Here is a 26,717-nt window from a genome sequence, read left to right on the forward strand (position 1 = left end):
TCATATAAAACCTCAATACTATGACCTCAACAATGAGAGCGCTAGTCAAGTTAGGAGCCGAGGCAGTGCATCTGGTGATCCGACGGCTGACCCACTCGTTGACTGTCCCCCGATTAAACCCAGCAAAATGCATCCAGTAATATAATTTGAGTAAAAACAGTAGCCAAAACATTTTATTCGTTGTGTACTGTTGAAAAATCTCAACTGAAGATATACCACCTATGAGACGGTTACATAATATGTTTCAGGCAAATATATCAGTGCTTATGTACGAATCAAAATACAGGCGAAATATATGCTGAATACGATACACTTCACCACCAAAAATTTTGCTAATCAATTGCAACTGTGGGTGAATAGCCAGGAGGAGGAGACAATCTAACAGTACACCAAGCCGTCCTGGCAAAAGTTTTATTCTGGATATTCCATGATTGTTTAATGCCTACATTATGTAAATATCCATCAGATATGTTGGGAAATAATCAAAACCCTTGAACTGAGATAAGTAATCAGGGGTGTATTTTACAATCCTTTATTCACAGCAAAAACATCGTAATAAAAACAAGAGCAATGTTCTTCTGTATGTGCAAATGAACCTGATAGATCTCACCCTTCAAAGCTACACGCTCAGTTACATTACCAAACTTGTAGCAAGTCGCAACCTACGAACTGCTGTTGCTCTTCAGGGAGAAAAAGCCATTAGCAACTTGAACAGTAGATGTGAAATCATAACTGCTGCAAAAACCAAAACAAAAAAATTCTGTAAAATAAAACGACTTGATCATTCCACACAGCAGAATTCACAGAAATACTACTTCCTTTTTGTTTTTTGTTTTTTATGTTTTGTAAAAAAAAAGAAGAAAACAAATGAAATCATTTAAACTTTTTCCAAAGTCTACAAGACAACGGGACAAAGGCTTAATGTGGGTCAATGGGCTCCAAGCACCGAGACGCTTCAGGATCCAGAAGGCCATCCATTCCCCATCCATTTCTCAGTGGCCTTTCCCAGAAACCCAGAAAAACCACCAGAAAACATGGACGGGGGAGAACTCTGGGCAGCTCCCAACCACGTGAAATGACATCCAATCACTCAAAACAGTTTGGTTAAACACGGGGGAAATTATTGGTGGATGGCATGTAGATGTTATCCGTACAAAAAAAAAAAAACATATTTGTACTTTACATAGGGCCTGCAGTTCTGTCAACGATCAACATAACTAAAACATCCAGAGCGCGAGACGTGCAACCAAGTGGCCTTCTATGGCGTGCCAGTGAGAGGCAGACGGGGGGGGGGAATGGGGGGGGCTCACCTGCGTAAATTCTCACCGTCTCACCGTCATGTCTGCCTGTCTCGATCCCCCTCACCAGATCTCGACCCCGGCGGGGGCAAACGAGATCCAGAAAACGAACGGATTTTGGCCATGCAGTTAGTGCACCCTCCCTCACACACGCTCACAAATGCAATAAATCACGTACAAACATGCTATTCCTCACGTACACGCGCACCACAGAAGCAGTAGCTGGGAGTTCAGAGAGCCCCGGTAGCGGCTGGAGCCAAAATGGCCGTCTTTTACTCGTTCTTGCTGTTGGATACCCACAAACCCCCCTCTCTCCACCCACCCCCCCCCCCCATAAGTTCTAGTTTAGGGCTATTTCAGTAATGTTGGGGAATAAGAAGTCTCTTGCTTGGTACAAATGATGAGAAAGCTGAGAGAGGAAGAAGGCAGGAGAGCTTGTCCCCGTCCAGTGCTCCTCTTCTATTTCACAAGTCCAATTTTCTTGGCTTCGGTTTCATAAATTAACAACCTCCACATTTTCACGATGAAGACCTCTGCCTCTTCATCCAAAACCTACAAAACAGGAGTGAATGGTCAGCGAGGAAGGTTCATTTTAGGGATTCATGTTAAACCATGAAGTGCAAGATCATGAATGTGAGATTGTGATTAGAATGGCCTTCACTGAACACTAATGCTGATGTAGCACCCAACTACAGGTACTAAATACAATGGAATTCTAGAACACACACTTAGAATTTTGAAAAAAATATATAATTTTAAAAACCTACTCCTCAAAGGGTTATTTTCACATTTGTAAATTACATTACATTTGGATGGATGTGTTTCTTTAGACACACATTCATCCAAACCACGGCAATGGATTGATCTGCTAACAAAATACTCACCATGGCAACATCATCTAAAATGCCTTGAGGTGTGCTGTGTGCCATCACCTAAGGGGAGGAGGTGGTTGGTTAAGTAGAGTACAGGACAGGCCACATGACAAGGCATCAACATACACCAGACAAAGACCACAAAAAACTGCCTTTAGCTTCTGACACTCAGGATTTATAACCACAGTTGCCAACAACCACTGTTCCACAGGGATCATTCGGTCTGGCCAGCATGATGAAAGTCAGTTAAGGTAAAGCTTACAGCCTGACAAATACAAGATGGCCGTACCCTTCCCGTTCTTAAAACTGGAGCCATGGGAACGGTCTCAGTAGTTATGCTGATAGCGTTATACTTCCCTTTATACTTCCCTGACAAGATTCAAACAGCACAAACCCTGAAGTAAGTCAGTAAGTAAGTAAGTCAGTCACTCAGTCAGTCAGTCACTCAGTCAGTCACTCAGTCAGTCAGTCAGTCACTCAGTCAGTCACTCAGTCAGTCACTCAGTCAGTCACTCAGTCAGTCACTCAGTCAGTCAGTCAGTCACTCAGTCAGTCAGTCAGTCAGTCAGTCAGTCAGTCAGTCACTCAGTCAGTCAGTCAGTCAGTCAGTCAGTCAGTCACTCAGTCAGTCACTCAGTCAGTCACTCAGTCAGTCAGTCAGTCAGTCAGTCAGTCACTCAGTCAGTCACTCAGTCAGTCACTCAGTCAGTCACTCAGTCAGTCACTCAGTCACTCAGTCAGTCAGTCAGTCAGTCACTCAGTCACTCAGTCACTCAGTCACTCAGTCACTCAGTCACTCAGTCACTCAGTCACTCAGTCACTCAGTCAGTCACGCACGCACTCACCTTTGAGCAGACGAAGTCGACTAGCGTGGCCTCCTCCTCGCCGATGTACTCTATGATCTTCTTATTGATCCACGGGCGGATCCTGCGCTCCATTAGCGTCTGTGGAGGAGGAGAAAGCCACAGGCTCAGTCAGATAAACCCACAGGAGCCTCTCACACCCACCCCGCCCCACTCTCACAGGACGCCCACATTCCCACACAACCCTCCGGACCTCAGAGCAGAGAGTAGAGTAGAGGAGAGAGAGAGTAGAGGAGAGGAGAGGAGAGGAGAGGTAGAGGTAGAGGAGAGAGTAGAAGAGTAGAGGAGAGAGAGAGGAGAGGAGAGGTAGAGGTAGAGAGAGGAGAGGAGAGTAGAGGAGAGAGAGAGAGAGAGCCAAACAGTCACTGCCATGGCAACACTACATCACAGACAATGAGTTCAATTCTGAGAAACGTTTGGGGGCTGAGGCGACGTGAGTGAACGGACTGAAATAACTGGGCCAGAGGAAAATCTTAACCAAATGCAAGGGTTACTGTGGAAGAAGTGGTAAGGACACCTGTGATCTGACGCACAGAATTAGTCTGGGGCAGTGGTTCCCAACCCTGTTCCTGGAGATCTACCATCCTGGAGGTTTTCATTTCAACCCTAATTTGGCACATCTCACCCTACTAATTAGTGGCTCAAAAAAAGACCTCAAGCTGTTGAATGAGGTGTGCGGGGAGGGCCTACACACTGCCTCCTCCTGCTCTGGCACACAGCGTGCATGCTCACCGAGTCCACGATGGCCCAGTCCAGTGGGTAGGAGAAGAGCTCGGGCTTGGCGGTGGGGATCTTCTCGATGAGGCTCTTGATGTGCTTGCGCTTCTCCTCGGTGTTGACGCTGCCCTTGGCGCCGGCCACCTCGGCCCCGTCCAGCCCCAGGCCGCCCTTCTCGTCCTCGCCGTAGTCCAGCGGCACCAGCTTCCTCTTGCGGGGCAGCTCGTCCGCCTCCTCGTCGTCGAACTTGTTGAAGACGCTGTCCACCGCCAGCTTCTTGCGCTTGACGGCGTTGGGCTGGCTGGGGCTGCCCGTTGGGCCTGAAGGAAGAGGACGCACGTGTTTAATGCAGGCCAGTGTTCTAGAACTCCACGGCTTTCAATTACCAGTAGTCACTGTGACATGAGCATAGGAATGTTCAGTTAAGAACATTCTAATCACATGCTTGTGATCTTAGACCTTAAAGGGCTACACATTTCATAAATCTGCATGTAAATTAGCTGAATCTGTGCAAGTTGATAAATTTACATGAGTGAAAGTTAACGGGCGGAAACTTACCCAGTTTGAGACTGAGGCCTATTTTTGGGCGGAGCTCCTCAGGGGGCGGGGCCTCTGGCGAGTTCTCGTGTGGAATGATGATGCCGCACGGGGACTCGTCCCCGGGAGTGTTGGGCGAGGCGTTCCCGCTGGCCGAGGACACGGAGGGGGCGGCGGTGATGGGCCGCAGCGTGGGCTTCAGGCACGGCTTGACCTCGGGCATCTCGTCGTCCTCCTCACCGTCCTCATCCTCGCCGTCCTCTACCTCGTCCTCCGACTGGGGCTCCGGCTCCATGGCCTCCGGCCCGGACACGGCTCCGCCCCTCCTCTCCCGGTCCCGGTCCCGGTCCCGGTCCCGGTCCCGGTCCCGCTCCCTCTCGCGCTCCCGCTCCTCCTTCTGGGCCTTCTCCGTCTCCTCCTCGGACTCCGGCTCCTGCTTCACGGGGGGCTGCCGGCGGCGCTCCGCCTCCTGCTCCATCTGACGGACAGGCAGGCGGTGAAGCACAGAGTCAGAGACTGCAGCAGATACTCAGCTAGGCCGAGAGAAGCACAGAGTCAGACACTGCAGCAGATACTCAGCTAGGCCGAGAGAAGCACAGAGTCAGACACTGCAGCAGATACTCAGCTAGGCCGAGAGAGAGGGCGACAGAGAGAGAGAGAGAGAGAGACCGAGAGAGAGCGAGACCGAGAGAGAGCGAGAGCGAGAGCAAGAGAGACAGAGAGAGAGCGAGGGGTTGAGAGAGAGGGCGGGAGGGCAAGAAAGCAAGGGAGCACAAGAGAGCAAGAGGGAGACAACGCGAGAGAGAGAGAGAGAGAGAGACTCAAAGTGAGAGAGAGAGAGAAGCTCAGTTCAGGCACTCGTACCCTCTGCAGCTCAGCGTCAGGGTCTGGGTGCCCCTCGGCCAGCAGCCTCTGTCTGATCTCCTCCAGCTCCTCCTTCTCCCTCTTCCTGTCGCGCTCGTCCACCTCGATCTCCTTCTCTCTGTCCCGCAGGCGTTTCTGCAGCGCGCTTCCCCTGGGGGGTCAAAGGGCACCGTCACAGCTCCGCCCATCACGCCAGGACGGCGTGACACAACACAAACACCAGTTTTTCCAAAGAAACCGAATCCGACGTAGACGATCTGCTCAGCTGCGCCTCCTACTGGTTCTGTTATGCATACGCTCAGAATGGCTAATGTGCTCGATCTACAGAGGAGGACACGTTTCATGGGCACCTGTAGTATTTGGGGTCGTCCCTGTCGTCGTCGTAGTCCTCCAGGAACTCCTTCAGCCGTTTGGCTTCTTTTGCCTGAAGGAGACAGAAGCATTACGACGCTTAGAGGGCAAAGTGAAGCATCATGGCCACCGCTGACCCAAACGGGTTCTGATTGGTTCCTACCATTTCTCTCCGCCTCTCTTCTTCCCGCTCGGTTTCTTTGGCATAGTCGCGAGCTTTCTTCCTCTCCCGGATCTCCCAGTTTTTCAGACGCTTCAAAACAACATTAAACCCAAATCAGACGCCACTACAAACCCTTCACCAGCATAAGGGAAATTCCCATTGCATACTTTTAACACAAGTGACCACACTCTTCCAATGTTCATTAACCATTTAACGTGCACAAGTATGTCAGCAACATTCTATTTCTGATGTCACAGTCACTGCTGGTTTCTGAAAGCAATGGACTTCTAGAACACTGACTTAGAATTTTGAAAAAACATTCCAAAAACCCTACTCTACAAAGGGCTAAAAACACAGGGCATGGTTATTCCCCCTCCTCTTTACCTCCTGGTAGGCGGCCTCCTTCTCCCTCAGCTTCCTCTCCAGTTTTCGGCGCTCGTATGCTTCCTCCTCATCTTCCTCACGGTCTCGTTTCTTCTCATCCCTGCTCTTCTCTCTGCAGGAGACAGGCTTTTATTTTGTGTTCACCCACGGGTCTGCCCCAGAACCCCCCCCCTCCATCCACCCACCAGTGCGCGGTGGGACAGCAGAGCGAACGGACACACCCCCTCCCTCCCTTCCTCCCTCCCTCGCTCACCTGGACCTGCTGCGGTCTTTGCTCCGATCCCGGCTCCTCTCCTTCTCCCGCTCTCTCTCCCGCTCCCTCTCTTTGTCCTTCGTCCTCTCGCGGTCCCGGTCTCTCTCCCTCTCCCTCTCACGCTCCTTCTCCCTCTCCTCTCTCTCCCTCTCCCGTTCCTTCTCTCTCTCCCGGTCACGTCGCTCCCTCTCCCGCTCTCTCTCTTTGTCTCTCTCCCTCCTTTCCCTCTCAATCTCCTGCCGCTCCTTCTCCTTCTTCCCCTTCTCTTCCTCCAGTTTCTGCAGAGCCCAGAAGGAAAAGGGAAAAAAGACAAGAGGTGATCACTCCACTGAGCTGGGAGAAGGTTTCCATGGCAACAGAGGCACAAACGAAGACCACAGGAAGAAGGTTCACAGTTCTAAAACGTGCACAGTTTGTGTGTTTTTTTTTTTTCTTCAAAAACAAAACACATCACAAGTGGTTTACAGTCTCTGGGCCACAGTAGCTCAACGCTCAACTTGTCTCTACTGCTGGGTGAAGGGGCGGAGCTGCTCCCCCCGCCCTCGAGCAGCTGCCCCTTGCAGGCGGCACCTCGAGCGCAGATCCAGGGTTTGTTAATCGAACCCTCATTCCTAACCCCGATCACCCGGTAAGAAGACGTGACCCTTGATCACACGGACCGGTGGTTACGCACATGCATTACGGGCCAGCCCCTCCAAAATAACTGCTCAGACAGTCACCACCCAGGGAACCTCAGATTGGCTCAGTGTACATACCACACCGCAGCAGAGTGTACTTTTCTTTCTTTTTTTACCCCCTTATCTGTTAAAGGCATTCCATTATTACAGGGCCATGCAAGAACATCAAGATCTAAGAGCAGACCTCAGCTGGCCTCCGCAGTGAAATCTGGCTTTGCCGACACGGATTCTTCCCTCTAACGGCAACGAATGGGAGCACAATCTGATAAATCTCCAACTTGGAATGTTAGGGGCATTCAGTCACTTTTTATTTGCTGTAAACTTTCTAGAAGCTCAGCGGACGACAAACGTACACATTTTTTAAAGTATTTACAGCCGCTACTGTTAACACACACAACAGTCTCGAAGTTATACCTCTCCCTCTTAGTCTATTCAAATCAGCATTTGCGAACCTTTCCAGGCAAATTTGTGTAATTGAGAATACCACTGGCTCATTGCATATTTAACAGGGATTATGTAGCTGCGGGCGTGGATCATCCCTTCTGGATGTTCAAAAGACACATCTGAGATCACCATTTGGAGGATCTAAATCACGACGACGCAGTCTTTCCAAGCCGTACAAGCAACTTCTAGGGAGGAAAAGTGGCAGTCTTCATACTGATCTGGATGTTCTCTTCCAGCGAAATACGGAGGTCGAGTCGCGCCAAGCAGCGGTTACGGCAGGGAGCTCTGCACTTCGACCAATTAAAACCCGGTCCTGCTAACAAACCATGTAAGCAATACGGGGGTCCACCAAGCAAAACGATCGCTTAATGAAGCCTAGTACCGACGAGCGGGCCCAGGGTCAGGGGAGTAACGCCACAGCGCATGCACCCTACACCTGCAGCACACCAGGCTGGCCAGACAGAGATACTGGAAACCACTTTTTTTCAAAAATAATAAATAAAAATACATTTTTTTTTTTTTTTTTAAACACAAAAAATAAAAACAAATGACCGTCTGGTTCAACATTTCAAATGCAACTCAAAAGTAACTCTGAATTTCAGCTTCCGGATTCTGTTCTTCAAAATACTTACATACTCGGGTACAGACTTGTTTGCAGATATCCATTTAAAGACAAAAACAGATGCCAGACAGATTGTATCTCATTTACAAAAGCACAGGTGCATCCTTGGGAAACTAGTCGTTTGTGACTTACAGGTGTTGAACTATGGATTCATCGCTTCACTGCCCCTACAAGCCTAAGCTAGGCCTGGGAGGAAAACAGGTCAAATGGGTTCATCGGCATAAAATAATAAAGTGGAGAAAAAACAAAAAAAATAAAATAAAATAAAAAATGTATGTGATCCCTTGTACCAGTAATCCATTCTCACTCAAGTCAGCCACACACAAAACATAATCAAATAAAATGAAACAAACAGCCAGGAATCCCTAAATGCAAAAACACATCATGGATACAATTGCTTTTCACGCATAAGTACAATTTCGTACAACATCGTACAATTAACATTTTCTTTTTGCAAAAAAAAAATTAAATGAAATCGTAGAAGCAATCTTACCCAGATGCAGTCTTCTGATGGTTCCACAAGGCTCGCTCCAATCAGTAAGCGGTAATGACAGCGCTCCCGTTAGCCAGCATGACACATGCAGTTCAAAGCGCGCTCCAAACGTGCGAGTTTACTACCCGCGCACAAGTTTCTAAAACCGCCAGTTACGTACAGACGCACCGTGGCTTAAAAGTATGGCCGCGCGACGCGAAATTCAATCTCGCGCAAAACGGATTCCAGGCTCATTCAAAACGAGCTTATCGCGGGAAAGGACTTAAGAACTGCAGGTGTCGTGCTGCGGAAGACAGCGATCAATCAAAAGGGATGGAGTGTGAAGGCTTAAGGACAGTTTAAAGGGAAGAGAGGGGAAACCCGGAGGTCGAGTTTTGAGAAAGGAAGGGAAGTATTGACAATTCCCAGGGTTAAGAGGGTTGTGAATATGGAACTGTCGCCATTATTATTATAATCGCTAAACAACCGCAGAACGATCGCTCGAGTTGCCTGTAGACTTACCTCTGCGCGAATGCTCCAGTGTAGATCGTTTGAGTAAAGCCTTTAGGCACACTAAAGTGGGCCTTGGATTCTGGTCGCATCTAATGCTTTGTTACCGAGTAGACAAAGCCATTTGGTCATTGTCATGGCATGTACAGGATCGCTGATGCTAAATTACACCACATCCTGTGCTCATCTTGGTCCTACCGACTGCTGTTCAACCAAAACTCACAGTACTTAAAGGCAGGCATTACTTATTGTCAAATTTGAGTTATTTAAGTTAGAACTCATTCGTTTTTGTTTAGTTCAACGTCTGTTGAATGTCAGTTCCTCTGACTATCTCTGAAAAGACTTTTGACCCCTACAAACTTTGCGCACAGCATTAAAATGGAGGACGTTTATTTCTGCTCGTTCTTTTGACTGGATCTCATCCTGATGGTCTCCTTTTGATCTCCTGGCAGGAACGAACCACTTTACCCAACAGGCTAATGTGAGTGAACACAGTCTTTAGCAGAGTGCCACAGAAGATGAACAGAACTCTCAACTAGACTGAAGCTTTATTAACATCGATTAACGCAAATTACTACTGCACTCCGTTTTAAGTACAACAAACAAATCTGGAATTTATTCTTTACATTCAGAATATACAGTGCTTCAGGACTACAAAAGCACAGCAAATTCAACAACAACCTCATTACATAAAGGCAGGAAGGGGGAGGTGGGGGAGGAAGGAAAAAAAAGCAGGACAACAAAAAATATAAGGGGGGGAGGAATGAATGAATGGAGATGAAGGAGAATACAGAGCCAAACACAAGAAGAGAGGGAGCAGGAGAGAGAGAGACAGAGAGAGAGAGAGAGAGATAGAAAGAAGACAGAATAGAGAGCAGCAGCCGGCAGAAGGGAGGAGGAGGAGGAGGGTCTTACCTGGGGAGTCTTCAGTGCTCAGAGTGCTGTGGAGGGGCGCCCCCTGCTACATTACTGGCTGCAGCCAAAGTCACTGCAGTGGTTATTGAGTCTGCGCTTTTTTTTTTCCACACACACCATTTATAACAGCAGGACTCCCGCGGGTTCACTGCGCTCTCCGGCATGACGGGCCAGAGGCACCGCGTTACACGGGTGCGCCACACAGCAACTCCGGTGGGGAGCCAGCACCCCCTTAATTAAGCGCTGGCCAAGACTCCATAAATATATATATATATATACAAAGTCACTTGTGTGGCGCGATAAAACAACTAGCCAATGAGAGCAGAGCCTCAGAGCCAGTTGCCCCTTTGGAAGTCCCACCAGTAGGGGGCGCCCAAGATGTGTAAAAAGGAAATTAAAGCTCATACTTACATCCTATCCTCGTAACTTTTCCCAAAGCTCTGAGATTCATCTTGCTTTAGTCACCATATGATCTCTATCATAATGGTGGGGTTTAATGAATAGATTAGCTTTAAGGGAATTTAACATTATGTCCATGCATTTTATGTGTGATGAATGAACCCTGTCTGTCCTCCAGATTTTAATTTAGCCACCCCCCCTAACAAAATCACAAACTGCATCTCATTTTTTTTTTCATTTAAAAGGGACTCCCGAGACAAATTAAAAAAGTGAAGCATTTGCTTGATAATGAATCAACTACAGGCTCACAAATTGGGCCACAATCGTAATACGCAATTCAAAGTCAAGTGAGCATTGTCTGTTCAAAAGTTTTCAACATCACCCAAACAAGATCATGTAGTTTCCATTTCGGTTTCCCCCCAAAGAATTTCAAATTTCATTTTGATACTATCGTCAGATATGGAATAATTAGGTATCAACTACTAGGAATGTTCTTTTTTTGACAAGGGTGCAAAATGCCAAAATGTGTCCAGATCAAATATAAAGGGAAAAAAATTCAAGTTTGAGATCTTGGGATTATATTTTGGGATTATAGTAATCTGTGAACTAGATTTGGTCAGCTTCCTTCCAAGGCATTAGCTATGTGGAATAAAAACAGGTGCATAGTTTACCTTGTGCGTGTCCCTGAATTTACTGATCTCTCGGGATATAAGGTCTCTCTTATCCTCCTCCATCTCGATTGCATTTATATCCTCCTGGTTTTAAAAACAGCAAGAAGAAAAGTCAAAATGTTAGCTCTCATACTGGGAATTTTTTTTTTGTAGAGATACAGTTTATACATTCACAAGACTTAAAGAAAAGGTGATGCTAAGCATTATTTCTCCAAAGCCCACAGAAGAATGAGTAGAGGACAGGGTGTACAGCACGCGAGTTGCATGATGTGGCGATATTTCAAGTAGATTAGTACAATGAACCTACTGATCAATTTTTGATGCAAAATGAATTCCTACTTTTAATTTCCATTCTTGGCACATACTGTAACCGCCATCCCAAAATTCCGATTGAGCTATGACAAAGAATGAACGTTCTAGAAAAATACTGGGGAAAGGTACGAAAGGTCTGAGCAAGCTTAGGTTGAAAAGTGAAAAAATTAAAATCAGCGATTTTCTGCACTCTCCAGAAGGAAATGTAGACTCTGAAGAGTTACTGCACTGCTGTGGAAAAAGGTCTGTAGCAGACGTGGGGGGCGGCGGTCCCCAAACACGTACCTCCTCCTTCTTCTCTTTCCTTTTCTTGCGATGGGGCGTGTCAGCGTCCTGCGAGGGAGCGTTGAGCTCACTGGAGTACTCCCGGATGAGGCCCTCGATCGCGCCTTTCACGATCTGATCCCGGCGCTTCGTCTCCTCGTCCAGGACGTCCTCCTCATCCTCCTCTTTGGCACCGTCCTCCACCTTCGCGGTCTGTTGGGAGAGCGTTCCGACTTTTTGGCTTGCTCATTTCACGATAAACCGGTTTCGGGAGACCTCGTGCCCGATCGCTGAGGCTCAGACCCCTACCCCCGGGGCAGGAAACTAACTCTCGTCCACTGGCCACAGCTGGCTGCTGCATCCCAAAATTTACCACCCAATTTCACCGTTTTACCAGACAATTAGGCATTTAGAATAAAACAGGTCCTCCAAGTGATGGGTGCTCACCTACCAAAGCGGGTTTGTTCCAACTCTAGGTATAATAAGCACACCCGTCCCAGACTACCTGAGAGGTCTATTGTAAAAGCAGATTTGAGATAAATTTAGGCCCCAAACCATTTGGTGCTTCAACCCTTTAAGGAGTGTAAGATCACAAATATGCAATTAGAATGTTGTTAACTGAACATTCCAAGGCTGATGAAACAATCACTCCTGGTAACTGGAGGTGACGGAGTTCTAGAACACTGTCTTAGAATTTTGGGGGCGAGGGGGGAGAATTAAAATAAAATTTAAAAAACGTACTCTTTAAAGGGTAAGGAGGACTGAATGCGAGTGTAACGGTAGAGGTACGCACCCCGTTGGCACTCCTCTTCTTGGCCTTCCACTCGTCCAGCTGGGCCTTGGTCTTGGCGTCCACCTTGACCAGCAGCTTCTTGTCGCCGATCTGGAGCTCGTGCAGGAGCCTGAGGGCCCGCAGCGTGGACTCCGGCTCCTTGTACTCGCAGAAGCCGAAGGCTTGGAGGGAGAGGTGCCACAGGTCATCACTCACGGCACGGCAAAGACAGTTCGTGTGTGACCCCTCATTTTATTCCCCGCCCCCCCCAAAAACAACAACAACAACAACAACAACAGCAAATGAAGGCTAAACAAGATACCCATTCAATTCAAACAAGAAACATTTTCAGCCCGGAGGAAAACCAAATACGGCATGAACACAAAGAAACTGGTGGAGGCTAAATAACGGCAATAGACTCCAGGCAGGAGTCCACGGGACAGGCCGTCACAAAGCGGAAACTAACAAAACATGCACGTCTTGCAGTCTGCAGAAACCCCTGGGAGGTAACCGAACACCCAAATCACACTTAACGCATTAAACGGTCAAATAAACGCTTATATGGTGACATATTTACTTAAGAGGGTGGTAATATATTTTGGAAGCATTGTACCTGTCCTGTTTTTACCTTGAAGTTTTCCAGAGGCTCCCTGGACTCTTTTCCAGCTGAGGACCAAGCCACATTTCTGAGGGTGGAGTGGAAGGGGGGGGGGGGAGAGAAAAATATAATAATTTAATAAAGAATCTATGGGTTGGCGCTCCAGAAGTGCACCGGTTTTTTGTGCTTGGAGTTTTGGATGAGACGTTTCGACAAGAATAACCACATTTAGCTTGCTCCGTGTCCAAGTAGGTAATCATTAAAAACATTAGATGCGTCTCTGTTAACAAAGTGGATGATTAAGCAGACCACCTGCACCACTACGAAGGTTGAGCATTTGAACTTTGGGCTGCTGGCAGTCTGCACTGCGTGCCACTGGACTGCAGTTATTGCGTTCGGAGTTGGACACGCTGCAATGAGACGCGAGGCCACTCACTGCAAGCAGCTGTCGGACCAGCATGTCCGATGCCTTCTCCGAGATGTTGCCCACAAACACCGTGGTGGTTGGTCCACTGCTCTCTTCTGCCTCCTTGGCCCTCGTCCCGGTCACCTCCTTCCGGGGGCCCACGGGTTTCGATACCATCGACATGGAGGTGGGTACCAGGACCTGCACCAGCACCCCGCAAAAAGGAAAACAACCGTTCAACAATTGGTCACATCACTATCATAAATAAACATATCCATAAACTTCAAAAATATATACATTACAAGACCTTCACAGTATGCAAACAAAATTGTATTATAAGGGACAAACACACATGACTACAAAGAATTCACAGGCACCCCAGCCGTATGCAATTTCAAAGAGTGGCCCTACGGCATTACAAACTATTCATGCAACAATTCACACACATCACAAGGATGAACAGAAGACAGCAACCCATTTAGTCAAGTAGTTTCAAGGGACTTGTGGATTAAGCATGCAAGAAAGGAACATACTCGAGCCCTGTTAATAAGCACAGAACCAAGTCATCCTGTAAGTGACAGATCTTTACCGTAGGGGCGGGCGTCATCAGGCCCATGTGCACTGGAATCATTGGCGTTCCTGAAAAAGAAGGGGGCTGGTCAGACCATTTCTGATTCAAGACAGTTTCTCTAATTACACAAAGAAGGTGAAAGGTGATGACTCAAAAATTGTACAAAATGTGTCAGTTTAATATACTGTTAAAACAAACCTGAGTAAAATTGCCGATGCATACTGGGAGTTCTATGCACCACCATTCACTCAATTTCATTTGCAGCAAAGGCAAACAAACAGGCTTTGACCATAGCCATCCAATCCTCCAATCTTTCATTCATCCTTCACACTCAGTTTTTTTATGGCGCATCCCTGATTTACATGGCTGACAGTAATACTACAGCCACAGGTCACTCACCAGGAGGAACCGTTGGGGGGAACCCTGCAAACTGGGGGGGAGGGATTCCAGGGGGAAGCTGGGGGATCCCAATCTGTTGCCGATTGAGGTGAGGAGGGTACGACATCTTGTGTGTGGCACCGACCTGCAAGGGGGCACGGTGACAGAGAGGTCAGGAATCCCAAAACTGCTAAGAGAGCTTTTTATCATCAAACATCAGACAGCTAAGCCCTGCACCAACAAAGGTAAGGAATGCCACAAGGTGATTGCCAGAGCTCACAAAAAATATTTGTGGTTTTTTGGTTTACAGCACTTTCCAAAATCCCAAAATGTGAATGGATAACCACTTTTAGCCAGAACTGAACCATGATTCCATTATGTTTCTATTCCATTACGATACAAACGTCCCTGCTGTCAAGCACACTTCACGTAAACAAATTAAATAACTGAAGCCATGTGCAACCATGAGACAATGATTCTTGAGAAGAATTTGTACTGGTAGATTGCCAAAAACCAGGTGTTTTCAAGTACAATAAAAACAAAATAATAAAAAAAGCTCTCCGGCATCTCACACAGTGGCTAAGAAATAACCCATAAATGTTTATCATTCTATAGGTCTCTAGATTTACTTATGGGTCACTTGTAAGAAGAGGGGTGCCTTTCAATTTATGTATGTTACGGTATATCCACAACATATGCAGGATTAATGTGAAATATAAGGATGAATGGGCAGTGTGTGATTAGATGCTGCATATTTCAGATACCACCGCTGCCTCAGGCTGCCTACCGCATGTGACTGCGGTTAGTTAATCTGCAGAATTACATGGTGGAAAACAATGAGTGGGTTTCAATGGCCAAGCCAACAAGCCCCAACACTGGGGTGCATGAGAACTGACTGGTTAAATGTAACAGGGTAGACCAGAGTGAAACGGAAGGACAAGAATCAGTCCCCCCCAAGACCGTACAATTCTGAGCACCCCCTGACAGTCCATAACGCTTTTCATTGGCCAGCCGTGTGCTGGGACTTTCAAACAGGCTTCAAATTTATGTGGAAAGCCATTATAATTTCTTGAGATTCTTGAGGAATATGAACGAGCTCTGAAAACAAACCGATAGGACTACGTGCCACGACAAGTAACCGTAAAGAATCAGATGCGTTGTGTCCATGGGCTCAAAATCTATATATAAAAAAGTCCAGTTAACTTAATATTAACGACTAACCGTTTGAGCTGAGTGTGTATCTCGTTTCAGTTAGAGTGTTTTATATCTATGTGCGTATTAACTTTAATAGCGAACTGAAGACCACACAAGGGAACTTTGCACACAAACGTGCCCAGAGTCGCGTTCATAAACATGATTGAAATGGACACAATCCACGAAATGACATCGTCAGATCAACACCGACACCATTCCTCAATAAGTACACAAGAGCGCATCACATTCAAAAAACTGGATCCTAGGACATGAAATTCTCTATAAAAGACAGACGACACTGATTCGAACAAGTAAATGGCTGATCTGCTGGCCACTAGTCTAGTGCTGCATAGCTAAATAGTAGCTAGCCAAGACACGACTTCACGCGGCCGGAGTTTAGCTAGGTATCAGGCCGCGCGGTGCTTGAGGCCTACACAATGGCAACGCATCAGCCAAGCTAACCTCACCAGGTCCAAGTCCACCAAAGCACACAAGCGACCATTTTCAATAAAAGATAACAAACCAATCAACGACATGTCTTGCAGATGTGGCAAGTTGTACCTAAAAACACGACGCAGAAAACTAGTCTAGGGCTCTCCCGAGTAGCGTCAACTAACGTCAGCTTGTCTTCACAGCACAATTGAATTAGCCACCAACCATTAGCATACATTAACATTAGATATTCAAGTGTCGGAAACCACTTGCATGTAACTAGCATTTGCCATCCAACGCCGACAATAATCTGACGCTTTGCTAACCGTAACTGATATGCTAATACACGTTTATTCAAATCCAATCAGCCCATTGCTAAACAGCTAGTTATAATAGCTGTTTGCTAGCGACAACCGCTGCTCATGAGTAAACTTTACCTATCGTTCGTCTATCTAACCAAATTTACTAGGTAGTTACGCCAGATCAAGTCGCACAGGCAGAACTTAGGGAAGTTAAGTTAGTTCATCAGACAGGCAACCCATTTGCGTTTGTAAGCCACATTATTTGAATCTCGCCATGTCCGGCCACTGAATAAATATGGAGACTCCATTTTTCTTCCTCGCGGAACACCTAGCTAACTCGCTAGCAAGCTAACGTTAGCCAGTAGTGCGTCGAAGCGAATGTAAGATAGTAGCTATGCAGTGTAGCTAATCACAAAGCCAAGACAAATTAGAATAGGAATTACTTACCTGAAACCAGTCGGATTTATTACGTTATTATCTTGAAAGAAAAGAAATCAAGTAATAAGTGAGATTTAGCCTTCTCTTTCAGTGAGCACAAGTAGCGCCAGATATCTCTCCCGGCCCCAAAAAGGAACAATAGAGTCACAATAACTAGAGTGATTTTTCCGCCGTTTATGTCGCGTTGCAATATGGGATACCTACGCTAACTTGGAGGTGCCGTACTGTGCAGTTCATGTCGATTCAACGCTTGGAGGAGACAGAGACGCATCAGTGCCATTACTCAACTAACAAGCCGTACATACAGTGCAGTCGGTAAGTATTTGGACCAGGGGTCACCAACGTGTCCGTACAAGGACAAACGTGTCCGTGGCAAGACTCGTCTGTGTCCGTGGCAAAAAAAAACTGCAATATACATTGCAATCATTTTCTTGTCAAAATATTGACAATCTAATGTTTTCTGAGACTAATAAATAAATAAATTAAAACTTGACCACTTCAAGTTTTGTATGTCCGTGGTAAAAATCGCATTTTGACCAAAAAGTCCGTCACAAGCCAACACGGTGATGACCCCTGATTTGGACTGTGATGCAGTTTTTGTTGTTTTGGCTCTAGACTCCAGCTTATTAGATTTGTAATTAAACAATGAATATGAGGTTAAACTGCAGACTGTCAGCTTTAATTTGACTGTAGTTACATCCATCTCGGGTGAATTGTTTAGGTATTGCAGCCCTCTTTATTCAAAATCCCCTATTTTGGGGGATCAAAAGTAATTGGACAATTGGCTGCTCAGCTGTTTCCTGGCCTATTGTGTGCTGCTGCATCATTGGTTAATGCAAAAGAAAGCTAACAAAAGGTCTAGGTTTGTTTCTAGGTGTGGCATTTGCATTTGGAGTCTGTTGCTGTTCATTGAATGAGGACCAAAAAAGTGACAAATGCCAGGCCATCATGGGGTGGAAAAATAAGAATAAATAAGATTGGAGACACAGAACAACATTGGGTGTGTCAAAACCTGTTTGGTCCATTGTTAAGAAGCAAGAACGTACTGGTATGCTCAGCAATAGAAAACAATCGTGGCAGACTACAGAAGCTCACTGTGGTGGAATACTTTCATTTCTGAGGAAAAAACCCTTTTCAACTGTCAGACAGATCAAGAATGCTCTCCAGGATGTTGACACAGATGTGTCAAAGACTAAAATAAAGAGGAGACTACACCAGCATAACCTCAGAGGGTTCACTGGAAGACGCAAACCACTGGCAAGCCTTAAGAACAGAACGGCCAAGTTAGTTTGCTAAAAAAAAAAAAATTAAATTAGATGAGTATTAACATGTACCAAAGTGATGGAAGGAGAAAAGTATGGAAAAAGAACAGAACTGCTCATGATCCAAAGCATACCACCTCATCTTTGAAAAATGTTGGCAGTATTGTTATGGTTGGGCCTGTACTCTCTCAGTTTGTTGGTGGGTGTAGTTACCAGTCCTGAAGTCACGGCTGCTTTCTTGGTGTTCAGCTGTAGAAAATTGACCGCACACCCACCGACAAAGTGGTCTACCCAACCACTGAAGCTCGTTTCATCATCTTGGATCAAACTTACGATTGCTGTATCATTGGCAAATTTTGTAGTAAAATAATCTGATGTGTTACATCTACGCTCATTTGTGTAAATAAAACTGAGGAAATAGTGCCCCCTTGTGGAGCCCATATGTAAATAATAGGAGAAGACACTGCAGCATGTACTCCTACACACCGGTGGTCAGGATCTGACTGCTGATGGCAGCTGCAGGATGAATTCAAATGCCTCAAAACTCATTGGATTGTACTTCACCTTGTATCAGGACAATTACCCTAAACACACTGCTAAAGGAACCAAAGAGTTTTTCAGGGTCAAAAAGTACAATTTTCTTGACTGGCCAAGTCAATCACTTGTCCTGAATCTAGCTGAACATGCATTTCACTTGCTCAAGACAAGACTGAAGGGGGTCATCAAATACATTTTGAGTATTTGCAACCAAGTACTAAATATAAAGACTTTAAGATTATGTTAATTTTTCTTATTACTTTTGATCCCCTAAAGTGGGGGACTGTGTATAAAACTGGCTGTAATTCCTATAGGGATCAGAGGATATGGGTGTAGATACCCTGATAGTCTGTAATTTAACCTCATACTCACTGTTTAAATTCTAATGCAATGTTCTGGAGTACAGAGCCAAAACAACACAAATTCGAAGTACTTACGAACTGCATTGTAGTTGCAGTTTGTCATACATTGCCATGTATTAGAGCCAAGCGAAATTAACCATATGCCTATTGTGTATCAAAAATACTTGAACATACACGCGAATTGTCTGTTTGGTTCAAATAAAACTCCTAATGTATTGTATTTACAAAATTGTCCAATTCGCGTGTAAAAAAAAAATCTAAAAACAGCAATGTGTTTAGCTGGTTCTCGGATAACAAAAGAGAAACCTAACTGATGGAAATTTCCGTTATGGCTAAAGCGAGGTACTGAGGTCGCAGTTCCTGTAGTTATGACACGCCCCTGAAACAAGCCTTCTTTAAGGGCGTTAATCATTGGCTTATACGGAGGTGTGGCATATAGAAAATCACTGGGGAGGGGATTCAACCAATGGGGATAATAGGCTATAGCTGAATATTCGTATTTTTTCACTATTAATCGGAAAGACTTGTATGCTTTATTAGGACGTATTATAACTGTTATCATTTATCAGAATTTGACTTTGCTGGTGTCGCAGGACGTTTTACACGCGAGTGAAGCCGCTTGTTCGGCGTTATGTTCCTGTTCGTCCATCGCCTCATGAATATGAATTAGATCGAAGGACATAAGACTAAACGTCCCGGCTCATTTGGAAATAGCGTCCAACCGAAGACGCAGTCACATTACTGGCTGAGTGGTACCTTGGAACGGGAGTATCAAGCTTGTATATCAAGTGAATTTACGTGATTATTTTGGATTTTTTACATTAGAACGGAAATGGCTTTGAGAGGTCCTCTGCTTCATCTCTTTCGAAGACAGCTGAACATCGCTCGTCCGAATCAAACCCGGGCGCATTCTGTCGCAATTTTGGGCGCCCCATTCTCCAAAGGACAGGTAAAGCACACAAAGATTCTACCTACTGGAATACAGTATTGTAAGGTATATTTATACTTAAAATGTCTAAAATATAAAATGCGTAAAATACAACAATACCTGTAGCAATTATTTCCAAATAAGACGGCTGATAAAATGTAAAAAAAAAATTTTAAGTTTTTTTTAAACTTTACAGTTAACATGCAATTTCATTTTAGAAAAGGCGAGGAGTGGAGCATGGACCAAAAGCGATCAGGGATGCGGGTCTCATCGAGAGGCTTTCCAATTTAGGTCAGTAATCCAGCGACACGCTACAGATTTCACATATAGGCTATTAAAACTGTTCATTCTTTACATAGCCTAATCTACTAAAAAAACGCCGAGGTGAATTCTATTTTGTTAAATTTCCCGAGTTCCTGTTTGAAGAGAGAATGGGTAGGTAGCTAATCTATTCGAAATGCCTATTACAAGTATTTTGCTCAGTCATTATACATTATATAAACAAAGACGCTTGGTGTGGAAATTCAACATTTTTTTTTACTATTAGTGTATTACGTTTTTATATTGTTCAAGTGACTAATTTATTCCAAGCACATGGGCTGACTAATAGGCTATGTTCTAAGATAGCGCGTCATTTACTCCTCCCATAGTTACGTATGATTTCCTTGTGTAATTTTCAAAACTGAGACCGAGAAATAAGGTTGTGTAACGTGCAGAAATCCCTCTAAGCCATCGTAGCCTACCCGCGTTGGTTTCGTGTAACAAAATAGAAGACCTTAATCAAAATGTAATGTCTTCTACATTTTTAGACTAGACACGGCTACAGAAATGCCACATCGAGAGTATGCGTCGAGCTTCGTTTTTTTTACCACGTTGACGCGGTTATCTTAGGCTGCTAGAAAAGTGACGACGTGTTTGCGTCAGCCTGTGCAATCTTCCTTGCCTCCATATGTCGAGCAGCCAAACGTAAATGTATATCAATAGCATCTGCTGGTTATAAACCACATAAAATGTTTACTTATTGATCATAAACCAAATAAAAGGGAATTTTTATAACAGATATATTCTAAGATGGTAAAAATTTGAGGAGGCACATCAAAACATGCCGGTGCAGAAGAGGTACGTGAAAATTGGAATGAAGAGCGCACAAGTGTACATATACACCTTAAGTTCATACTTAATGGACTTGCGTTGTCAGTTTTATGTTGCGAAATCGCTAGAATTTTGAGATCATTTTCTGAACGGATTATAAATTAATATGGCCAAAAACGTAGTCCCGAGAACATGTTCATGATTGTAAATTATTGAATGGTACCTGACATGAGCCGTGAAATGTGCAAGTCATTCCAAGAAATTCGAGCTTGACTCAGCCGAGAGGAGATAAACATTGCAGCCTGGCACCAAAATGATTAGCCACTGGACGGTTACGTAAAGCAGACCGTCCCTCTCTCGGCATGTAAAACGAGAAAAGCTATCTATCTTTAGCTTCTGAATTTTCCGAGGTCGGAAGGGACGTCTGTATTCCTTTTAGTGTTACAGTCTTACAGTTTTTCAAGCAAGTACACATGGAATGTGTTTTAGCCTATGATGGCAAAGTTTAAAAGTATTTCGTTTTGCAGGAAACTACTGTGTATGCGCATCATGTCAATAGGCATATAGGCTACGTTTTGATCAGCCATATGTTAGCTACTGTCTGTGTGTAGCTGTAAAATGTCAGTTTGCCTACCCTGCGGTAAGCTCCTCGGAGCAAAGGAAAGTACCGTGGTGAGAGCGTTCCGGTTTCACGTTTGGTCATCTGAGAATCTTGCGCCTCAGCCTTTTCATGCGATCATAATTCCAGCTGTCCTCCTTACCGGAGTTAATTATGCCCTCTGGTCCGGCTACTCTGGTTTATCTGAGTCCCCAGAGTCTTTCGGTGTCATTCGGATAATATTTGGAGTAAAATGTATATATGAATACAGCTGTTCGTGAATAGGCCTATAATGTGATTCTGCCTAAAAGATTTTACTGCAAGAGGCGATAAATCTATTTCCAATGTGTCACATAGTCTATAAACAGCACACCACTCAAAACCTATGTGTGATTGGTTAACTAATAATTTGTCGTTCATAATAAACTCTGATTATTAACTCAAATGACAACGTCAGCTGTGTTGGTTGCAGCTTTCATTTATTAATTATTTTTTATCTTAAATGCTACATGTGTAGTAGTAAGAAATCTAGGAAAACAAAATCAGTCAGAAGTCCAAGAGGAGAACACTTGTGGAGAGATGGTGCTATTCCTGTAATGGTATCAATAGCGGGTAAAGGGATGTTCCATTTGTCACAGATCAGCATGGAAACGCAAGACCCTGCCAACTGCACTCTAGAGTCAGATGGGGGGGGGGGGTCTAACTTCTTGTTTACTCCATATTATTTCATGGCCCAATTTGGAGTTGGTGGAATAACTGTGCTCACACAAATTTAAATAGAAAAAAATCCTTCCTGTTTTAGTACATTATTGTAGACATTGGTCCAAGTTACAGGGATTCTAACCCAGGAAGGGCTCAGATGACATGTACCATGAGCAGCAGCCGGATTTATTCTGACGTGCTTCACTGGGGTTTCAGAAAATGTGCCTGGTTAGTCCAGTGGGAATAATTTATAGCGACTGTAAGGTGGTGCAGGAGGCAGTATGAGAGAAGGAGAGCTGTGTCCCATTTCACCCTCTGCTTTACTGTTAAAATTAGTGTGTTGCTCAGTTTGTGTTCCTCCTCCCCCCCCCCCCCAGACTGCTCTGTGCATGATTTCGGAGACCTGAGCTTCCCGCACCTGGACAAGGACGAGCCCTTCATGCAGGTGCCGTTCCCCAGGACGGTCGGCCGCGCCAACAAGCTTCTGTCCAACGCGGTGGACGGTGCCGTCGGGGCTGGGCACACCTGCGTCATGCTGGGAGGCGACCACAGGTGAGGGAAGGGGCGAAACGGTCTGCAGTTCTGTCCTGCACAGACAGACAGACAGACACAGCACAATTTTGTTTCATCAGCTGCAGTGCTAGCATGATGGTAAACTCAATGCACCGTGTTTACCCTAGCCTAACTAGGGACAGGAGTTGGAAATCAGCAATAGTTATAATCTCTGTATGCGGTACATCAGTTACATCAACTCGTTTGTAACGAGCTGCAGTGGTACTATGTTAACTTGCAATATCCCTACCAAATAAACTATAAATAAATCAAATTAATAAATACCCCTCTCCTACCCTCTCAGTCTAGCCATTGGCTCCGTGTCGGGCCACGCCCGGCAGTGTCCGGACTTGTGTCTGATCTGGGTCGATGCCCACGCGGACCTCAACACGCCAGAAACCTCACCGTCAGGAAACCTACACGGCCAGTCTGTTGCCTTCCTGCTTAAAGAACTGCAGGACAAGGTAAGCACTCCGGACCCTGCTGGCCTTGGGTAAAGAACTCAGACGGTGCTTGAGTACTTGCTGGATGGATAACCTTGTTGTATTGGCAACATTTTTGGCGATGTCTGATTGACTTGCTTCCCTAAGATTACACTCTCAGTTTGTCAGTTGAAAGTACAGCAATAATAATAATAATAATAATAATAATGACAACAATAATAAAAATAATAACAATAATAACATATTATTTATGCAGATCTTTCATACACAGTTCATACAAAGAATGCGCCCAAATACTTTAAATTCCTCACTTCCTTTCCTCCACTCCCTCACTTCCCATTGTCTCCTACCCGGAAGTATGTGGAGGAAAGGAGGGGGGAGGATACGAGTTTGAAGCCGCTTGGCACTCACGGCTGTGCGCTCTCCCTCAGATGCCCAGCATCCCAGGGTTCTCCTGGATGAAGCCCTTCCTGTCCTCTTCAGACCTGGTGTACATCGGCCTGCGAGACGTGGACCCCGGAGAGCAGTACGTACGGCCCGCCACAGTCCAGGCCCACGTGCAGAGTCTTTGTGTAGAGTCAGCTGCTCCTGTAGTCCATTAATGAAGCACTCTTTCACTTTTTTTTGTCCTCGGGACAATCCAAGATGAACAAAAGATAAAAGAACAAAGTGCCTGAAAGTGGATTGTCCACAGTCAGACATACCTGAGTCTGGAATTCTCAGAAACAGAACCTGTTCTGCTGTACATTTTAGCAATTAAAAAAAAATGTAGGTGCGTGTTTAACCGTGAGAGGGCGTGTACTCCATTTTGTCTCAGTCTGATGCAGTGTAGTCTTGTCATCCTTTGTTATGCATATCTCCTCTCTGTCCCTTGCAGCTACTTTCTGAAGAACCTGGGGATCCAGTACTTCACCATGAGAGACATAGACAGAATGGGCATTCAGAGGGTCATGGAGGTCACCCTTGATCACCTGTTGGCCAGGTAAGAAATAATTCATTTGACAGGAGTGCTTCCACTCGAGAAACATTATATATATATTTTTTTTTTCTCAGTTAAATGCTCAGCCTAAAGGTAGAAGTGCTAAATAAATCAAGAGGTGTCACGGCTGCGAAAAAAAGACGAACAATTTGCTGCATCACATTTGTACCATGTCAGTAAAAGCCGCACTGACAAGTATATATTATCGAAAAATATTAACTGTGCGATGTGAGGCATAGCTATTTGACCGTAATAGAAAGGTGCCGTCATGCATTTTGAGAAGTCAATCGGCATATCATTCAGCACGTGTTCACTGAAGCAATAGAGGGTCACTACGGGAATTTTCCGTAAAATTTGGGGAACAAATCTGTAGAAATGAACATGTCTCAAGGGCTCCTCTCTGTAAGAAGCGTATCATAGGTTGGGAAATTTAATTTGCAATATGATCATGGGGAAATGTGTCATTGCAGTTCATTACCATGCAGCACTTCTCTTTTGAATAACCTGTTCGTATGCAGCCCTGCCTTTAAAGACCAAACCTGCCGTTCTGTCCGCAACAGGAAGCAGCGGCCGATTCACCTGAGCTTCGACATCGACGCCTTCGACCCCTCCCTGGCCCCGGCCACGGGGACCCCCGTGAACGGCGGTCTGACGTACAGGGAGGGCATCTACATCACAGAGGAAATACACAACACCGGTAAGGGGGAAGTCGTCCCGCGGGTGGACAGCGCACAAAGTCCAGTAACGCGCAACGGAAGACGTTGAGGAACTGGAGCCAGGCGGGAAATTGCGTGGGTACTGTACTGGGGACTTTCAGGCTCGCTGTGTTGCAACTTGAAGCCTGTGTCTGAAAGCTGAATGTATCAAAATATGCGTATGGGGCTGGAGGGGGTGGGGTTTGAAGAGGGGGAGGGGTAGTTTTGGAGGTGGGGGGGGGGGTACTTTAGTGGTGTGTGTTTGTGAACTCGAGAAGTGCCGTGGGACTACGTTTCCCTGACCGGAGTGTGTGTGTGTGTGTCCGGCAGGCCTGCTCTCGGCGATGGACCTGGTGGAAGTGAACCCCGTTCTGGGCGCGAGCAGCGAGGCGGTCGAAGCCACGGCGGGCCTGGCGGTCGACGTGATCGCCTCGTCGCTGGGCCAGTCGCGCGAGGGGGCCTTCCAGGGAACGCCCTCCCCCACGGAAGACACGGAGCAGCTGCGGCTTTAGGCCTGCAACCGACCCCCGACGCCCCCCCGCCCCCAACCCTATACCCCTCTGCCCACCCGACTGGACACTGCCAAGATTGAGGACTTCAGTGAGACGACCCATCGCTGCATTCCAGAAACCTTTCACCAATAAAAACGCTTGTACGGGGCACCAGACAGACCTGTAGTCAAAACAACTTCCAGCTTCCGTCGACGAGGTTTTTCGGGAGGCCTTGACCAAGCCCCGACCTCGAACCACTCGTGTGTTTTCGAAACGATGGCCCAGTAGAGACTGAGTAACGAGTTTACACGGGACGAGTCGAAGAACTGCAAAGAAAGAGGCAGAAACGTTAGAATGTAAGAACGTGTTGCTAGGAACATGAGCACCTGCCAGTTTTGGCAGCCGTGCGAGTTAGTTCTCTGTAGTATATGAAGGTATTTGCACTTAGGACCAGCCATGGTTTTTATTTAATGTCCAAAAAGTTGTTTTTTTTTGTATAGTAATAGTAATGTCGATGCGTTTTAAAAAAATGTATGTATGTGTGTGAGTGTGTGTATTCTGTGTGTGAATTGCTATTGGACGATTACTCGCCTTTTAATCAAAAACAGGCAACTGGAGTATGAAAAATTACTATGTACCTGTGTACCATTTTCCCCTGTGTCATAACTGCTGTATTTGTCTTTTCAAGTTCAGGGTAGTGCAATGGAAAAAGTTATCAACAGGCCAAGAGTTATTTTTGTCCGAATGTGTGTGTGTGCACGCGTGTCTGTGTACAATAAAATGACATAAAGAAGTAAGAGGTGGGCTCGTCCAGTTATTTAAAAGCGTCTCCATGGTCACAACCAATGTCCAGAGTGCTCCAACTGTCACGCCCCTCCAAAGCCCCTCCCCTCACACACACACACCCCCAGCATTACCTTTCATAGTAGCGTACATCAGTTGCGCAATGCTGACAAAAACAGCCGCGCTGAAACTGGAGTCAGAGCCAAAGTGTAATCTTATCATGAATGCTGACAATCCTTGGGAAAGCATGTACGTTTGCAGTCGATTAAATATTACTGTTTACCTTCGTTACCGTAACTGGCCTCTTCACAGCGATAATAAAATCCCAACACACCTACTGAACTTTACCCCTCAGGAAGTACCCTTTTTCTCTAAACCGTCTCATCCAGAAAAATCCGGTGTGGGTGCAGGCTTTTGTTCCAACCAAGCAGTAACACACCCTCCACATCACTCCCACATAGTTACACCAACAACAAACAAATCAAGGGCAGAACAAGGTGCCACGAAATTTGGCTTTATGTTGTTATTATTAGTTGCAGTAGTAGCAGCATCTAGGTAACAAAATGCATGTGCTATATCTTAAGTTACAGGTACCGCTCTGGTTTACCATTCAG

The 26,717-nt window shown here is 45.6% G+C and overlaps 2 protein-coding genes across 6 annotated transcripts; one reads left to right on the forward strand and one right to left on the reverse strand.

The window, feature by feature from the left end:
- Positions 1 to 516: 516 nt before the first annotated feature.
- On the reverse strand, positions 517 to 16,931 carry rbm25a (RNA binding motif protein 25a). 3 transcript variants are annotated; one of them, XM_064316009.1, is made up of 18 exons: positions 16,884 to 16,931; positions 14,335 to 14,458; positions 13,954 to 14,003; positions 13,395 to 13,565; positions 12,989 to 13,046; positions 12,382 to 12,542; positions 11,610 to 11,801; positions 11,013 to 11,096; positions 6,303 to 6,580; positions 6,050 to 6,161; positions 5,666 to 5,755; positions 5,502 to 5,575; positions 5,152 to 5,302; positions 4,309 to 4,765; positions 3,766 to 4,070; positions 3,016 to 3,114; positions 2,183 to 2,230; positions 517 to 1,850 (listed from the first exon to the last, which is right to left on the reverse strand). In XM_064316009.1, exons 1-18 carry the CDS (start codon positions 16,914 to 16,916, stop codon positions 1,758 to 1,760), a joined length of 2,580 nt encoding a protein of 859 aa, XP_064172079.1. In that variant the 5' UTR covers positions 16,917 to 16,931; the 3' UTR covers positions 517 to 1,757. The 3 variants fall into 3 exon arrangements, with proteins under 3 accessions (XP_064172079.1, XP_064171997.1, XP_064172151.1); XM_064315927.1 differs by having other exon boundaries at positions 12,974 to 13,046; XM_064316081.1 differs by lacking the exon at positions 16,884 to 16,931 and adding an exon at positions 16,689 to 16,835 and having other exon boundaries at positions 12,974 to 13,046.
- arg2 (arginase 2) lies at positions 16,863 to 26,117 on the forward strand. Of its 3 annotated transcripts, XM_064316196.1 has the most exons (9): positions 16,863 to 16,994; positions 19,666 to 19,789; positions 19,987 to 20,059; positions 22,538 to 22,712; positions 23,017 to 23,176; positions 23,587 to 23,681; positions 24,033 to 24,137; positions 24,695 to 24,831; positions 25,160 to 26,117. In XM_064316196.1, exons 1-9 carry the CDS (start codon positions 16,915 to 16,917, stop codon positions 25,339 to 25,341), a joined length of 1,131 nt encoding a protein of 376 aa, XP_064172266.1. In that variant the 5' UTR covers positions 16,863 to 16,914; the 3' UTR covers positions 25,342 to 26,117. The 3 variants fall into 3 exon arrangements, with proteins under 3 accessions (XP_064172266.1, XP_064172337.1, XP_064172411.1); XM_064316267.1 differs by lacking the exon at positions 16,863 to 16,994 and having other exon boundaries at positions 19,364 to 19,789; XM_064316341.1 differs by lacking the exons at positions 16,863 to 16,994; positions 19,666 to 19,789; positions 19,987 to 20,059 and adding an exon at positions 20,118 to 20,887.
- Positions 26,118 to 26,717: the final 600 nt, after the last annotated feature.

Source organism: Anguilla rostrata, chromosome 1 (assembly GCF_018555375.3).
Source record: "Anguilla rostrata isolate EN2019 chromosome 1, ASM1855537v3, whole genome shotgun sequence".
Classification (NCBI taxonomy): domain Eukaryota; kingdom Metazoa; phylum Chordata; class Actinopteri; order Anguilliformes; family Anguillidae; genus Anguilla; species Anguilla rostrata.